Genomic DNA, 17,326 nt, shown 5'->3' with positions numbered 1-17,326 from the left:
GAAGTTACATAAAACATAAATTGAAAGACTGGGGCATTCTAAAGGTACAAAAGTCAAGTAAAATCCAAATTGAGAGCTAGATCTGTACTAGTAATTGACAAATGACTCTGGAACAGTCAAAGGGTTGTCTGTCATCCATACTATTAAGGTTTCTTATTCTCTTAAACAGGGTAGCTGCGTCCTTACTATCATTCATTAATAAATAAATTAATAATAAAACAATTGCAATGTTAAATATCTGCTAAGAATGTTTATGAAAGCCCTTTCCATTCTGTATAGATGTTATGATGGTTTGTTTCTAGTAGAGAACAGGAGACTGGCAAGGAAAGAATTACTACTGTCAGCTTCTTAGGTTTGTAAGTATGTCACTGAATCATTGAATTGTGGAATGGCTTAGGTTAGAAGGGACCTTGAAGATCATCTTCCTCCTGCCATAAACATTGTTGTGAACCAGTTGATCAGATGACTCAGTTTTAAATATCATTTTTCCTAGGATAGTGGGATCTTGTGAGTTAATTTTGTTCTTGTTAAATAATATTTCATTGTGAGTAGTTCAGAAACTGCTGGCTGTTGGACTACAAAGTTCACATGCGTTTCAGTGCAAGTTCCCGGGCTTTAGTGCTTTTGCTACAGGAAAAGTGCCTGAATTGACTCTTCTACACTTAAAGGCTTGTTATAAACAATTTTATTCATTTTGTAAATAGTTTCAGTATCATAATACAAGACTAGTAGTCTCAGAGACCAGAGACCAGTTTGGGACCCCTCACTGCAAGAAAGGTATTGAGGCCCTGGAACGTGTTCAAAGGAGGGCAACAAAGCTGGTGAGGGGTCTGGAATACAGGCCATATGAGGAGAGGCTGAAGGAGCTGGGAATGTTCAGCCTGGAGAAGAGGAGGCTCAGGGGGGACCTCATTGCTCTCTATAACTTCCTGAAGGGAGGTTGTAGTGAGCTGGGGGTCGGCCTCTTCTCTCGTGTCATTAGTGATAGGACCAGGGGGAATGGTTTCAAGCTACGGCAAGGGAGATTCAGGCTGGACATGAGGAAGTATTACTTTTCAGAAAGGGTGGTCAGGCACTGGAATGGACTGCCCAGGGAGGTGGTGGAGTCACCGAGCCTGGGGGTGTTCAAGGAAAGGCTGGATGTTGTGTTGAGGGACATGGTTTAGTGGGAGCTATTGGGAATAGGTGAACGGTTGGACTGGGTGATCTTTTAGGTCTTTTCCAACCTTGGTGATTCTATGATTCTATGATTCTATACCAGAAAGCTTCAACTCTAGTAAAGGAAATATACATAGGTTGCTTCACAAGTAATGCCTCCTGTTTATTTCCATGGAATACAAAAGAGCTCAAGAACACGATTTGATAGAGCAACTTCTCAGCTACAAAACATTAATTTTAAACACAGGCACCATCATTGGCTATGCGTTCTCACCAGCTATGAAAACATCTTTCTTCTCAGAAAGATCTTCACCAGAAGAGATGAGCTGCTGTCACCACTACTAAAATGCACCACCCACCACCTCACTGTGCTCATATCCACTGTTTAGTCTCCACAAACGTTCAGCAAGTTGAATGTTGATGGGTGGCTTTTTGTCTGCATGGAGGAACGCTATGACACACTTTTTCGCTTCATACACACTTCCATGTCAAACACCATTGTGTCACACTGCCCCTTTGCTGCCATCTGTCGCACAGCAACAACATGTGTCAGAATATTAATGGGAAGATTCAACCTCTTCTGCCATACCACCACCATCTGCCTCTGACGTCATGGGCCAACATCATACAATTGCAGTAATGGCAGCAACAGATTGCTACCTCCACTGGTGCAGATTTTTACTAGCGCAGCATGCAGGATTGAGTTTTAATGATTTAAATTGGATGCCTGGGATGTGTCAGATGTGATAAGAACATAAATTAGATACTGTAGATTGCAAATATTACACTTCTTTCTGATAATTAAAGCAGTTGTTTGATTTTACATATCTAAAGTTACAGAAAATTCTAGAATTCATTATATTATTCAGAATGTTGTCCACTAAGTTACTTGCAAACTAACCTAAGAATTCAATGTCAGTCTTTTCCAACGAGTTACCATAATAAGGCTGAACAGAAAGGACTTCTCTGCATTGTGTAGTGTGCATGTATCTTCTGAATAAGAGAATAATTTAACTGTTGCTGACTAAAATAACTAAAATCCTAGTGAACAAAGACGACCTCAGTGAGATTATAGTAAAAGTTTGGTAATTTTGCAGCCATCTCCTGTCTGTTTCTCTTCTTGGTGTGTCAGCTAATACCCTGAACACACTGTAAAGCTGTATTACTTACAAAGAATAACACCCCAGAGGGCCCAAAGAAAAGCTCTGTGATACCTGGAAAGATCAAATGATCAGAATAAGAGAGCATGCAGTGTTCAGTTCTCAGTGTAATTTATAATCCTGTAAGGACTATCATTTTGTTATTTATAGATGGAAAATGTATGATATCCTCAAGTCATCCTTGGGCTTTTAATTTTGTTTTGTCCTTTTTAGTGAGAAAGCCATTTATACAGAAGACTAAATGCGCACCATTCTTATTTTCCATAAAGACAGGATTTTTATTAACTTCTAAGAGGAGGGAGAAGAAAGATTCTGCCAGCCTCAGTGGCTGCCTGTGTGTGCTGTTTTTCTTAAGGACATGTTAGCTCTCTGTATTCCTTGCCTTTTTCCTTTCATCTGCCTGTTTTGAGATAGGTGCTGCAGAGCTTAAATTTATCATTTAAAGACTTGTCTGTTTCTCTTAGCATCAGGGTTGGATTTAACTGTGGTGCTATTTGCTCTTTCAATTCATTTAGTTGTTTTCTTTTTCATTGTGTTTATTTTGTAAGTTATCACAGAATATCTTGTTTATTGATTAAGAAGGAGATTTTATTATTGAAGGATTTTTAAGAGCCTATAATGCATTATTTATTATTCAAGAGTACAACTGATGTTTTAATTACTGAAGATAGAATTATTACTGCTACCAAGGAAGTTTTCTTAATAGTAATGTTTTCTGCATCCATATTTAATTCTTAGTTTTTCTGTTTATTATTTTCCTTCATTGATGAGAAAAAGGAATGAAAAGGGAATGGATAATCGTTCCCCTTTGATTCACTCTTGTATTTTTCAGGCACTGAGGTGCAGAACCCTACAAGTACCATCATCTAAAATAGTAAATGTGAGTGAAATGCTATGTTTTATTTTCAGGCTGATATTCCTGAGGTGCATCTCCACTATGAAGGGAATATGCCTACAGTGATTCAGGCTTCCCAGCAATAGCGGGAGTTGCCTTTTCCTCTTATACTATAAGCTGTGCAGCATACTCCTCTCACTGTACTTCCTTGTCCTCCAGCAGAATTCTTAAATAGTAACTTTTCTTTCCTTCTCTTTTGACTTGTTCATCATTTTCAATAACAGATATAGGATAGGGATGTGGGAAGGAATGGCAGTGCACCAAGTCAGGAGGTAAAGGTTGAATGTTATGATATTGGAATTGACAGTGTTTATGTGCTCGCCACTAACAGCCTTTGGATGACTTCTGAACCCAACGTATGCAGCTGTATGTGACTGGAAGATCTGAAAGCAATTTCAAGTTTGTGAGTTCACTGGAATTCATTTCCAGTTGAATCACAGAATCACAGAATCACAAGGTTGGAAACGACCTGCACGATCATCCAGTCCAACCACCCTCCCATTCCTATTAGTACCACAAGCTACTAAACCATCTCTCGTAGCTCCTCATCCAGGCGCCTCTTGAATACTGCCAGGGATGGCGACTCCACCACCTCCCTGGGCAGGCCATTCCAGTGCCTGACCACCCTCTGAGAGAAAAAGTTTCTCCTAATATCCAATCTAAACCTCCTCTGGTATAACTTCTTGCCATTTCCTCGGGTCCTACTATTTGCCTGGGAGAAGAGGCCAGACCCTTTTGCACCACAACCTCACTTCAGGAAGTTGTAGAGTGCAATGAGGTCTCCCCTGAGCCTCCTCTTCTCCAGACTGAACAATCCCAGCTCCTTCAGCCGCTCCTCATAAGACTTGTGCTCCAGACCCCTCACCAGTTTCGTTGCCCTTCTCTGGACACGCTCCAGGGCCTCAATGTCTTTCTTGTATTGAGGGGCCCAAAACTGAACACAGTACTCGAGGTGCGGCCTCACCAGTGCTGAGTACATGGGGATGAATTACTGTTGTATCCTGAGCTGAGTAGCTTTTTAGGATTTGGGCTTGATTATGATCCTCAATTTCTCTCCCATTCTCTCAAAGGACAGCTGTAATTCTCATCAGTTTCTCACATACTGGTACATTAAGACAAGTGTTCTTAATTTCACTTTTCTAAAATTTGCTCAATTTATCTATCTTGATGTTTTTTCAGGTAGATGACCGATGAACAGTATTTCCCTAAAATAGAATCATAGAATGGCCTGAGTTGAAAAGGACCACAATGATCATCTAATTTCAACCCCCCTGCTATGTCACCAACCACCAGACCAGGCTGCTCAGAGCCACATCCAGCCTGGCCTTGAATGCCTCCAGGGATGGGGCATCTACAACCTCCTTGGGCAACCTGTTCCAGTGCCTCACCACCCTCTGGGTGAAAAACTTCCTCCTAATATCTAGCCTAAACCTTCCATCTCAATTTAAGACCATTCCCTCTTGTCCTATCACTATCAACCCATGTAAACAGTCATTTACAAATACTACTAAAATAAATCATGGAGTGGACAACAAGTTGTAAAAGAGTGTATTTTTATGGAATATGCACAGGTGGGACAGTGCCAGAGTGCAAGCATCTTAGGCAAGCAAGTGTAGATCTCTTATTTCCCTCTCCTTCATTTAAGAGGAAGGGAAGGTTACACTAAGAAGCCCCACAAGGCTTAACACCTATTACTGAGACCAAAGTCTCCTCTGCAATTTTTCTGCATGCTTATCAGTTACTGAGAACTGGAGTGACTTAATCCTTAATCTTCCAGATCAATTTGCAAGAGAGTAGAAGAAATTTTAAGTAGTTCCCTATTACAACTGGACAAAGAAAGAGGGTGGTGTGATGGAAGTTCTGCATATGCTGTCTTAGCTAACCTCTTCATTTTTCTAATCTCTTAACATCGTAGACAGGTTGGTAATAGAGTCAGCATTCACAGAAACAAGTCGCCTCCCTACAAAAACTCTGGTAAGCATGTCATCAAATATGTTAAACTAAGCTGCATCTTGGGATAGACAAGAGACTTCACTATTAAAGTGCTCAAGTGTGTCTGTTGGGAAAGCTGTAGGAATTTTATCATGTTAAAAAAAAATTGTTATATTAAACTGGAAATCACCATTTTCTCATCCATGTATATTAGCAACATTTAAGTAGAATGAAACTTCCTGCTCACCCAGGAAGTGTAGTATGTATATGCTAGAGGCAGAACATCTCATTAAGCATAAAACCTTGGTTAAGTACGTAGTAGTAAAATATTCCTATGCAACAGAACCACATTTTAAACTAGCACCTTAATAGCTAGTTAATCATTTTGTTTTTCCTTTCTTACCAAATACTTTCTTACCACTTTCCAAACACTTTCTTACCACTACTGCAGTTAGATTGAAGATATGTTGGAGTCATATATCCAAAAATTTTTACAAGGATGTAATAAGGTAAAGCATTTCTTGATTGTGAATGTATATGTAACACCAGTAGTTCCAGTGCTGTGTGCAAGACTGGGGAAGCTTCATCAAAAGTAGTTCCACCTACTGTTCAGCAAGTAACTGGTAGGCAAGTTGAGGACCTATATGATAATTTGTACCTTCTGTCAATGTTTAAGAAACCTTATTTATGTATTTGTCTGATACGTAAAGGAAGGCAGTAGTGTATTGTGGAAAACTGCTGATTGAGTCGGCTAGGCCCAGGAGAATGTGCAAGTCCATGACCTTGAAATTGAGGGAAAGACTGAATTTACTGAGTCTAGAAAGCTAGCTAATAGGTTCTGTGAGCAAAGTTCAGACTAAGAAATGGATAATTGAAGACCAGGGCTTCCATGGTAACAATCTTTTAAATATTTTTACTCCTCTGTGCAAGGCCATGCAGAAAGAACATGATTAAGGCAGAACAGAGTGTATGAGTAACAGAAATGGCATATTCATTTTAACAGAAATGAAACCAGGTGTCTGATACTTCAAAAAGGTTAAAGCTTTTTAAACAAGACTGAGAGAAAGGTGAAAAATGCAGGGGAGCAGATTTTGGTGTGCTACGAAGAAGTCATAAAAACCACATATCTCCATCTATGGAGTAAAGCATAAGCTGGCAGTATGAAAATATGTGGAAGAATGGAAATAAAGGAAAACTATACATCTTTCTGTAGCTTTAAAATAAGACAGAATAAATAAAATGCTTTGCTTTAAGGAAGATAAGAAACTAAATGAAGTTTAATAGTCATATTAAAAGCGTAACAAAAAAAATGTCGGGGTGACACTAAGATAAAAGCATATGGGAAAAACAAGCAAGTGGTAGTGTATTCACAGAAGTTTACTATAACACAGACTGATGAAGCAATTGTATCAATTAGACTGATTCCTCAATTACTGAATTATGCAAGAGGAACAGAATAATAATTGTATCATTAATAATATGAATATAATATTCATGTTGTATTATTTTGATATAGCAATGTGGTTATTAATGATATTTAATTATAATTAAATAATAAATTAATGGAGACTAAGTAATAAAGACTACACTGCCAATGACTTTACCTGAGTTTGCTGTAGTAGATCAGAAACAATATCAGAAAAACCGTATTTTTTTCTTTTACGTTCATGGCGTAAATGTCGTAAGTACATCCAATAATAAGACTACAGTTTACAATCCCATCAATGACTGCTTTCAGGAGCAGCATCTCAAGAAGCAGAGTCATTTCCTGACTTAATTCTGATCAGTGCACAGAGTTTCTTTCATATTGTTATCAAGGGGTGTATTGAAACAATAGCAATATTGATGTTAGAGCAGATATCTTTGATGATGCAACTGTAGCCAAAGAATCTTAACCATTGTTCTTAACTATAAAAAGGGACGTTACATAAAGAGGAAACACTCTATCAAAAGGAAACAAGATTTTGCACGGTGACTATTTCAAAATACTGTGTTGAATTCTCATGGTAAATAGATACTAAAAAGTTGTTTGGATGAACCAAGAAGGTAAACCAGAATATGTAAGTGCAAGAGAAGTTATTAGAAGTAATAACACACTAGTTCTATCACATGGGAAAAACAAAGATAAAAACTCCATCAGGTCAAAAGTAAAAACACAGTAAAGGAGTCCAAACAGTATTTTAGTACTTTAGAACTGAATGAAGTATCATGACAATGATTTTTTCTGATTTACTTAATGTTTGGAAACTATATTAAGGGAGGAAAAATAAATCAAATGGAAAAATGGAAAACATTTGAAAAATATTTTTACTGTAAGTGAGATTCAAAAGCACACAGATATTCAACAAATAATAATTTTTAATATAGCCCATCATTCCATGCTGTCAGTGACTATTTTTCATCTGTTACATCAGTATAAACATATTAGTTATAATCATCTCAAGATTATTACATACATTTTCACTGCAAGGTATGCAAACAATCATCTAGGCTACGTGAATTTCTCTGCCTGCTTCCACAGATTATGCAGCAGGGATCCAGCACTTTTAAGTTGATGACATTAGTTTACAATTGAAACTAATATCCCATATAATAATACATATATATAATCATAGCAAATCAAAGCCAGGTAAGATTAAATATATGATGTTAGAGAAGTTTGAAAGGAATTAGAAACTTTTCATCTGGTCATAAGAGTTTGAACTTCCCTGTCTGTTTGAATTTGAATAGGAAGCATTTCCCTATGGGTTCCAAAGCTTCCTGATCACTCCTACTTTTTCTGTCAACAACCGGTTTTTCCTCTGGCAGAAAAATGCCACAGCACTGCTAAGCTATTTCTTTTCTTCATCATTGAACTCTTCAGTGCCCAGATAGTGTGTGTGTAGTGTGCCTTTTATTGCATGCCTGAATGCCAACAAATTGTGAAGTCAGTCTTAATGTACTTGTGGTGTTCATACTATATAATAATACACATCCAGACCAATATAGAATCATAGAATCACAAGGTTGGAAACAACCTATAAGATCGTCTAGTCCAACCATCTCCTCATCACCACTGCCACCACAAGCACTAAAGCATATCACACAGCATGTCATCCAGGCGCCTCTTGAACACTGCCAGGGACGGCGACTCCACCACCTCCCTGGGCAGCCATTCCAGTGCCTGACCACTCTCTGAGAGAAATAGTTCTTCCTTATATCCAACCTAAACCTCCTCTGATACAACTTGCAGCCATTGCCCCTTGTCCTGCTCGTTGCCTGGGAGAAGAGGCCAAATCCCTCTGTTATATAAAAGCTTTAATGAAGATAATGTTCCATGAAGATACTGTATGCAAACTGTAAAATAGTTCTCACTTGCCTGAGTTGACATGTAATTTTATTTCACTTTACAGTTTATTTATAATGACAAAAGAATTTAGGGAAGGTTAAAATGATGCAGATGGTCTTTCTACTAACTATTATAGTTTTGCACTCTATCCCCTCTTTCAGCCTCACACACATAATCTTCTTGCATGTAAATAAATATCCTTTATGTAAAAAGAGAAGTTCCAATGACTGATGTGGTCTGATTTTTTTCAAAAAAAATGTATTTATGAGCATCAGTGGTGCAAATTTGTTCACAAGACTTCAGCAGTTCTTCTTAACTTTGACTTGAAAAGGAATTTTGAATGCTAAGCTTTTCCTCTCTGCTGAAAGTCCCAGTATAGTTACAACAGTCCAAAGATATAAAATGATAGTAATTGTATAATTGTCAATAGAATTATAGTTGTTTATTGTATTAGTGAAATAAGGAAGTTTTATATTTAAAATTTTGCTTTCCAATTGGTTATTATTGATTGCTATATAACAGAAAGACAAAGTACTTTATTAATACAGAATAATCATAATTATCTAATCATAAAATGGTTTGGGTCAGAAGGAATGTTAGAGGTCATCTGGTTCCAACCCCCTGCTATGGGCAGGGACACCTCCCTCCACACCAGGTTGCTCACATCCCCATCCAGCCTGGCCTGCAATGCCTCCAGAGTGGGGGCATCCACAGCCTCATTGGTCAGCCTGTTCTAGTGTCTCACCACCCCTCACAGTGAAGAATTTCTTCTTAATATCTAGTCTAAATTTACCCTCTTCCAGTTTAAACCCATTTCCCCTTGTCCTGTATAGTGACATGCCTTTATAGTATATCACTGTATGCTGATATGCCTTTATAAAAAATCCCTCCCCAGCTTTCCTGTAGGCCCTCTTCAGGTACTGGAAGGCCACTGTAAGATCCTGGAGCCTTTTCTTCATGCTGAAGAGCCCTAAATCTCTCAGCCTGCCCTGTAAGCCCTCTGATCATCACTCCTCTGGACCCGCTCCACCAGCTCCGTGTTCTTGTGCTGAGAGCACCAGAACTCAGCACAGTACTCCAAGTGGAATCTCAGGAAAGCAGAGTAAAGGAGCAGAATGCCCTCCCTCTAAGCACTTAATGTTCATGAAGAAAACAGATTTTTGTGACCAAAACTACTGAAAACGTATTTTTACTTTTTTCCAATTCAATTAAAAAAAAAAAAATAATCAAAAACACTTATTTCAATTAAAATAGTATTTTGTCTTCAGTAATCATATACATAACTAATTCCTGAAAATAACATGATTAACTCATGATTGCTCTCCCAAGCAGGCTTCTGGTAAGCCTGCAAATTCGAAACACTATCTTCATTAAATATCCCTGAGCTAGCAGAATAGCTTTTGAACTTAAGGCCCAAACTGACCTAAAGGCAACAGTAACATTAGTGATGGACAGTCTTTCAGTATTTAGATACTAATATTAAAAAAATCCTGGATTCCTGGGCCCCTGTCATGGAAATCACAGAGACTAGTCTCCAAATCTTAGCTTCATAAAAAAATGGAATAGGTCCATGGTGATGTTCTTTCATGGCTACACATTTCCAGAAAGCAGTCTTAGTATCAAAGTGTAAAGAATTCACAGCTATTTCATCAGCAGCTTAAACATGTGCTCCAACAGGTATGAATTTTGTGTGCTACGTGCAGCGTTTTCAAGTATCAGAGTTCCCCAGACACCCAAGAGATCTCCCCATGTAGGGCTGTTTCCTTTCAGTCCAGCTTCTAAAACAGCTCTAGGCCATAAAGGAATTTCTCTTTGATTTCTACAAACAAACCTAAGGTTATTCTACATAATTTTGTCTCTTGAAAGTCAGTAATACCATCCATTACAAAACTCAGAGTTGTTGATTCCTCCAGAAGAGGACATCCAACAGTATAAATTCTTATAGCATTTCACCTTTAATTGCTTGTTACTAGGCCACTAATTTTCTTAGAAATCATGAAACATTATATTAATTAGAAAAGTTGTATGTATTTCAGAGCAGGCTGTTGCCTAGGCCAGCACTGTCCTTTCGTTAGGACTAAAGCAATTTCCAGCAGTATTAATGATCGGGAACAATTGAACCATTTTTTGTCAAGAAAAAATAATTTGTGCAGGGACCAAAACTGCACTGGGAGATGTCCCCTGTGGAATTTCTGAAGGGCTGAAAGCAATCACAAAACTCATAGTTTTTTGGTGAAATGCATAATGGATTTTAACCTTGCCTCATTAAACACCAGTACGTAATAGATTATGCATAAAACCCTCCACTCACACAATATACATTTTAGGACAGGGTAAAAACAGAATTGAGGAAAACAGGAATCAAGAAAATCCCATTTTCCTGTTAAATGCTTCTGGAAATCATTCCTGTAATTAATTTGACCAAATGCTTATGTCTAAAGTGTGTAGGTGTGAGGAGGTGCAAGTCATCCCAGGCACTCTTTATTCCTCTTTTTATGCAGAAAAGATAATCACATTTCAGGTGCAGTTCATTGCATGTCTAACATATACATCTAAAATAATTCAGATACATAATTCCTAGCAGGAGTGGATTTATCTCATTGACCATAAAAAGAATCCGAGTTGTCTGGCTCCGATAGTGAAGTCTAAATTGTTGGTATTTCATGGTGAAATGAATCCCAACCTCAGAGACCACTGTGGTGAGACTGACATAAGAACATGAAGATCTGAGAATTAATTTATTCTTTATCAGATTTTGTTTCTACTGAGAAATTTATCCTGAGGATGTAGGAAACAGGCACACAAGGAAAAGCTTAAGTGCTCCACCTAAAGACTTTTTGAAAGCTCAGCTAACTTCATAAGATGGTGCAGTTTCTGAAGATTGCTTTTCCTACAGCCCTATTGAAATAACCCTTTAAGTATTCTTGGAAGGTGATTATTTTTTTTTCCTTCTTAAAACAACAAGCAGTCTGTCTTGTGAAGGAAATTTCTGTTACTACACAATTTCTGTAGCTTTCTTCTGTCTTGTTTCTTGTTATACTGACATTTACCATGTGTGGACTAAAGGAAACAATAAGAAACTCAGAGGATCCCCAGTGTTAGGATATTGAACAGTTGCATGATACTGTATCTGAGAAAAAACTGTACAAGTTATTTCTCTGAGTACATCTGTTTTTGTCAGAAGTTAGCAGTTAGTGCATCCTATGGTGTAAGTTACAATTTTCAAGAGAGATTTATTTGAACACGGGGGAAAAAAGCTTTTCTAAGTATTTTGTGAAGTCTATCATATGCGTAATTGTCCCAGTTTGTCTCGGTTGACAGAGAATTGTAAATTAGACTTATAATTGGAAACTACTTCTGTGTTAGTGACTTGATATGTTATATAGTGGTTAGCTGGACAACAGCAAAAAAATGTATATATATATAATCTGGTAGTTTTAAGCAAATGTAGTTCACACAGTGGGTATGAATGCCATCTTGTAAATCTGCATTGTTGTGCAGTAATGTTAGTATAAATTATTTCAGAATCTGTTATTCTCCACTAATAAGTCATTATGCCATCTTCAGCATTTTGCACACAAGAAAACATTCGCCTCCACAGTATCGTGAGCAACTGGGACTGATAACAGCAACAAATTAAGGAGACCATTGCTTTAGCATAGTTACATTATGAACTGCTGATGATCAAATCTCATTTTTGTTATGAATAAACAGCAAATTATAACTTTTGAAATATTTTTGAATGTAAATGCAGAAATAAGATGAATGCTGCATTTGTACAAACAGAGCGTAGGCTTCTGTTTACTTGTCAACTTATTTTCTCTGGTTTGTAGCTTGATAGGAAGCTACAGAAACAAACAAACAAACAAAAAAAAAAAGATGTGTTTCCAAGGATGGGGGTCAGTATTAAGAGCCACATGCTTGTCACAGACACAGGATGATTCTACAGGAGACCTGAAGGAGCCCTTTCCATGACTTAGAGAAATTCAGCAGCAGAACAGGATGTAATTTAATCACATTCTGAAAACTCTGTGCAGAGCAAAATGATCTAATTCCCAGGGGGAAGTTCTGGCTAGAGAGACCTCGTGTAGAACCTATCTTTTGAAGGCACTCTCATCTGGGAACATTACTTGGCTACTTTTGGACGTATAATACTTGTGGATATACCTAGCTCATAGGAAGTACTTAAAATACCTATTTTCTTTTTGATATGCGTGGTTGTTCGTTGTGAGTTTTTCTGTTTTTTTTTTTTTTTTTTTCTTCATTTTATAGCAGTGGAAATGAGACAGATGTTACCCATTACTGTTCTTGATAAGCAGCTTCAGCTGCTGAGATTTTTTTTTCTTGTGTCTGAAGTGCAAGTTTTAAGGAATGGTTTGAATTCTTGGTGAACTCTGTGCTGGAGAAGTGGAAATTATTGAATATCTCTATGTTTTAAATAAGTACAATTTGGTAAGATTTATTTAAATTCAGAAAATGCTTCTTTTAGACTTGTAATACAAAGTGGAAATTGTATAAGTACTGTAAGTAACATTTTTACTGATGGTATATCTGTATGAATATATGAAAAATTAAGAAATAATAGTTTCCTTTCTATTATAAAGAACCATTTTGTTTCTTTACATACAGATTATGAATTCTGTCATTCCACTGTTATACAGCTAAGTTTTGCAACAGAAGCAATGCTTTATTTTTCACTGAATAGAGGAAAGAATATGTAGAATTCTTGAAGCTGCACTTGGCAAGGCACCTCTATCAAGTCTAGAAGTATTTTTACACTGTAGTAATTTTGTTCTATGTGCTGTAGATGTGTCCCTATTAAAACTTTTGTGCAGGAAGAATCAGACTATTACGAAAAATTGGAGGGAATTTTTAATATACTATATAGGATAAAATAAACTTGAGCCTCCTGAAAATAATAATTGACACAGTTCATGTATTGAAGCATTACATTGACTATACCAAAAAGTTATGACTGTAATTTAATGAGATATGATGAAAATATTTTCCAGCTAAAATCGTAAGAGTTTATAGTACAATTAAATATTTATATTTTCCTTGTTTTTTACACACATATTTTATTTAACTCTAATAACTAAGCAGTCTCTTCTTTTTTTCTTTACATAGCAGATGGTACGTGAACAATACACTACAACAACACCAGGCACTAGCCTAGAGAGGCCAAAGAATGAATATGTCTACAAAATTGGAATTTATGGTTGGAGAAAGCGTTGCCTCTACCTGTTTGTTCTACTCCTGCTAATCATCCTAGTTGTGAATTTTTCTTTGACAATTTGGATTCTTAAAGTGATGTGGTTTTCTCCAGTAAGTGTCCTTATTAATTTTCCATTATTTTCATATTCTCCTTTTTCTCCTGCCTCATCACTCCCCTTATTTCACATGCACATTGGCTTCTCTGTGTGCAATACGTGGTTCTTCTTTCTTCCTTCCCAAGTGTAATTTGTATTTGGCTGATATATACATATGAATGCATACTTACATTCTGTCTTTGAGTATACATATCTGTAATGTCTGTATTAGTAATAACCACTTAAATTATTGAGGTTGTTGGTAACTTATATTGAAGCAGGTTCTAGCACTATGAAAAAGAACATATTTTACTATTGTCTCACAGTCTCTGTTTAGTTTATATTTTATAAATACATGAGCTATAAATTTTCTCTCATATGCTGGAATTCACTAGTGCTAAAAGATTGCTTATAGTTGCTGGTTATTTCTTAATTTCCTTCTCGTATTTATCAGCATCCAACATTTGGCAATTTATTTGACCAATTAAATAAAGCTCAGAGGTAATTAATACTACTTCATGCCTCAGGCTAAGCAGATGTGTTATTCAGGAATAACTAATATTTTTCCTCTGTCATATATGTTTTAATATTTAAAATGTAATTTTGTGTGTAGTCGATTGAAGAGTAACTTTCGAAAGTCTGCAAGATGTAGCTTCAGTCAGAATGCAATAAAATGCATCAGTGAATATTGAAGCTGAGCTGATTTGTCCCTAACATGCAGTTATGATGCACAGATGATATGAATAGATCTGATACAAGAAAAACAATAATAGTGAATCCTTCCAGCTCTGCCCCTGCTGTTGAAGAAAGAGTGTTGTGAAGAAAATTTCCATTATCTATCATTATTACGCCTCTGTCTCTAGATGAAGGGCATTTTATCTTCTTAGAAGCATTTCTATACTCTACATTCTCTTGCTATAAAGAAAGTAGGTTAATTTTAAGTGCTACTTATGGACCCATTACTGCTGCTTGAGTTCCCCTCTAGTGTCTTCCCCCACATAAATTCTTTTCAGCTCTGTTACTGCCATACAGATTACAGTGTGGAACATCTTAGGTCACATATAATTTTTCTGTTAGGCAGTTCATATGGAAGATGAGCACTTAGTGCCTGCACATCGTGAATCACAAAGTGCATGAATAATTGTTAAAATAGTTTTCTACGTGGCTGAGATTTATATTTTTAATCAGATTTTAAATTTATTTTCTGTTGCTTTGGATTCTTTATCTGAAACTGGGTATTCTCTAGCGTAGTCAGGACTAACAGAACAGCATCAGAAGCCCCGCTTACAGGAACCACTATTTCCTACTAGGTACCTGTGAAGAAGGCACCAAATGTGTCAAACTTTTGGATGTTCTTATGCCATGGAAACAAGAGCAGTTAATAACAGCTCAAGTAGGGCAGGTTTACATTCATCTGATGGATGGACTATGCATGCCATGGCTACAAAGTTTTTCCTAATTCTCCATTTAAGAATCTGTAATCCTGGCATACAACTTGTGAAATAGTGACTTAACAGCACTGCCCTCCTTTATGTGCAATAATTCTATGGAAATATCAAACTTAGCTCTAGAACAAGACTGTGCAAAGTGCATATAGATGCCACAACCCTTGAGAAAAGTATGTATGTTGTCATTAAGAACTTGGAAGTTATTTTAATAGGATTTATCTGTTGATGTGAGAAATAACTTATAAGATACCAGAAATAGCATCCAAAGAAGTGCTGTTAGCATCTAAAAAAGAGAATTTGGATAATAACGTGCTTAAAGCCTAGAAGTGTGATGGAATTATCGTAGTCCTTTCCGCTATGTCTAAGGAAATACTGTTTATAAAAATCGAGGGTGACAACCACAGAAGTTAACAATGCAATGATCAAATGCTTTTTCTGGTGGGAAATAAATGTTAAGGCTCCAAGTTTTGGTTAACTGTTTGAAAAAGAGAGGTAACAGTATATTGTCAGAATATGATTTTTGTGGTTCTTGAGTTCCACCCTTGTAAACTATTTACCATTAGGAAATCAGTTGATTAATAAATACCCTCCTTATCCATTTAAACATTTCCATTATTGTGAAGAGGTAGAATGTAACTGTGAAATATTATTCCTATGTAGTCATCAGTTATTTGGCAAACATTCATCTCTTAGATCTGGTGATACTTGTATATTTGTTAATTATGTATTCCAAGTATACTATGTAGAGACTATACTATTTATTATGCTTTATTATAATAATAGGAATTTTATTTTTAGCAAATACTTTAGAATTACTCGGTCCTAATTTTAAAAAATGCACTGAGATATCATCTCCATTAAAAATATCAGAATATTAATTATTAGTAAAATTTTAACAACTGCTTCTCTGTAAAATAATGGGAGAACAAAAAAGGCAATATTCTTTCTCAGGTTGATAAACATATTTAGAAAAAAAAGCATAGTGAGTATATACAAATATATATTTTATAATATACTTCAGATTTAGAGAAACAAGGTGCTGTGTTCACTGATAAAAAACAATAATTGTGAACAGAATTTCAACAGGCTGTGGGCTGTGAGAGCACGTTGCTGGCCCGTATCCAGTTTCCCATCCAGCAGTACTCCCAGGTATTTTTTTGGCAGGGCTGCACTCAATCCTTTCATCCCCCAGCTTGTATTGGTAATGGATGTTGCCTCGACCGAGGAGCAAGACCTTGCACTTGGATTTATTGCTTGGGCCTACTGTTGAGCCTGTCTAGGTCTCTTTGGATGGCATTCCATACCTCTGGTGTGTGAACCACACCCCACAGCTTGGTGCCATCAGCAAATTTGTTGAGGGTGCGCTCGACCCCACTGTCAATGTCACTGATGAAGGTACTAAAGAGTATTGGTCCCAGCACTGACCCCTGGGGGTAACCACTCATCACTGATCTCCATCCTGACACTGAGACATTGGCCACCGTTTTCTGGGCTCGATCCTGTAGCCAGTTCTTTGTCCACTGAACAGTCCACCTAACAAATCCATATATTTCCAATACGGAGAGAAGGATGTTGTGGGGTACCATGTCAAAGGCCTTACTGATGTCCAGATAGATTACATCAGTGACTCTTCCCTTGTCAAATGATGCAGTTACACCATCACAAAAGGACATTAGATTGGTCAAGCAGGATTTGCCCTTGGTGAAGCCATACTGGCTCTCCTGTAAGTACTACCAAACAAGCTAAGCTGATAAGGGTGAACATGAATTAGACGCAGATGTGTTGCAGGATTAATAGATCTTAATTTCCCTGTAGAAATTCAGAACAATGATGAAAGACTGAGATTTTTCCGAGCTTCATTGTCTGAGAGGCCTTCAGAGTTAAGTAAGCATGACTGAACTGAATTACATTCCATTTGATGAAATCTATGCTGAAAAGGAACTACCTAAAGATAGAATGTAACCCTTTTCTCATAGTGCGCCATTTACATAGTATATGAGCATCTCCATATTTGCAAGTATCAGATATGACTCATCCACGTTTTCATTTGTTCTCATGGAGTTTGGGTGGACAGGACCTCAAGTTATTCAGGGGAA

At 37.0% G+C, this 17,326-nt stretch overlaps 1 protein-coding gene across 11 annotated transcripts in view; it reads left to right on the top strand.

The window, feature by feature from the left end:
• Window positions 1-17,326, top strand: part of SGCG (sarcoglycan gamma) — a 118,971-nt gene that overhangs the window by 45,081 nt on the left and 56,564 nt on the right. For 5 of the 11 annotated variants that reach the window (XM_048933713.1, XM_048933706.1, XM_048933708.1 and 2 more), the window contains 2 exons: window positions 5,129-5,187; window positions 13,601-13,798. In XM_048933713.1, the coding sequence (XP_048789670.1) occupies window positions 13,604-13,798 (195 nt within the window). In that variant the 5' untranslated portion in view covers window positions 5,129-5,187; window positions 13,601-13,603. Of the gene's footprint in view, window positions 1-5,128; window positions 5,188-12,755; window positions 12,926-13,600; window positions 13,799-17,326 lie in introns of those variants that run through there. The other 6 variants (XM_048933711.1, XM_048933715.1, XM_048933714.1 and 3 more) reach the window with 3 other exon arrangements.

This window comes from Lagopus muta, chromosome 1 (genome assembly GCF_023343835.1).
Source record: "Lagopus muta isolate bLagMut1 chromosome 1, bLagMut1 primary, whole genome shotgun sequence".
Taxonomy (NCBI): Eukaryota; Metazoa; Chordata; class Aves; order Galliformes; family Phasianidae; genus Lagopus; species Lagopus muta.
Note: the sequence above shows the minus strand (reverse complement) of the source record. Positions and strands in the feature narration are given on the sequence as shown.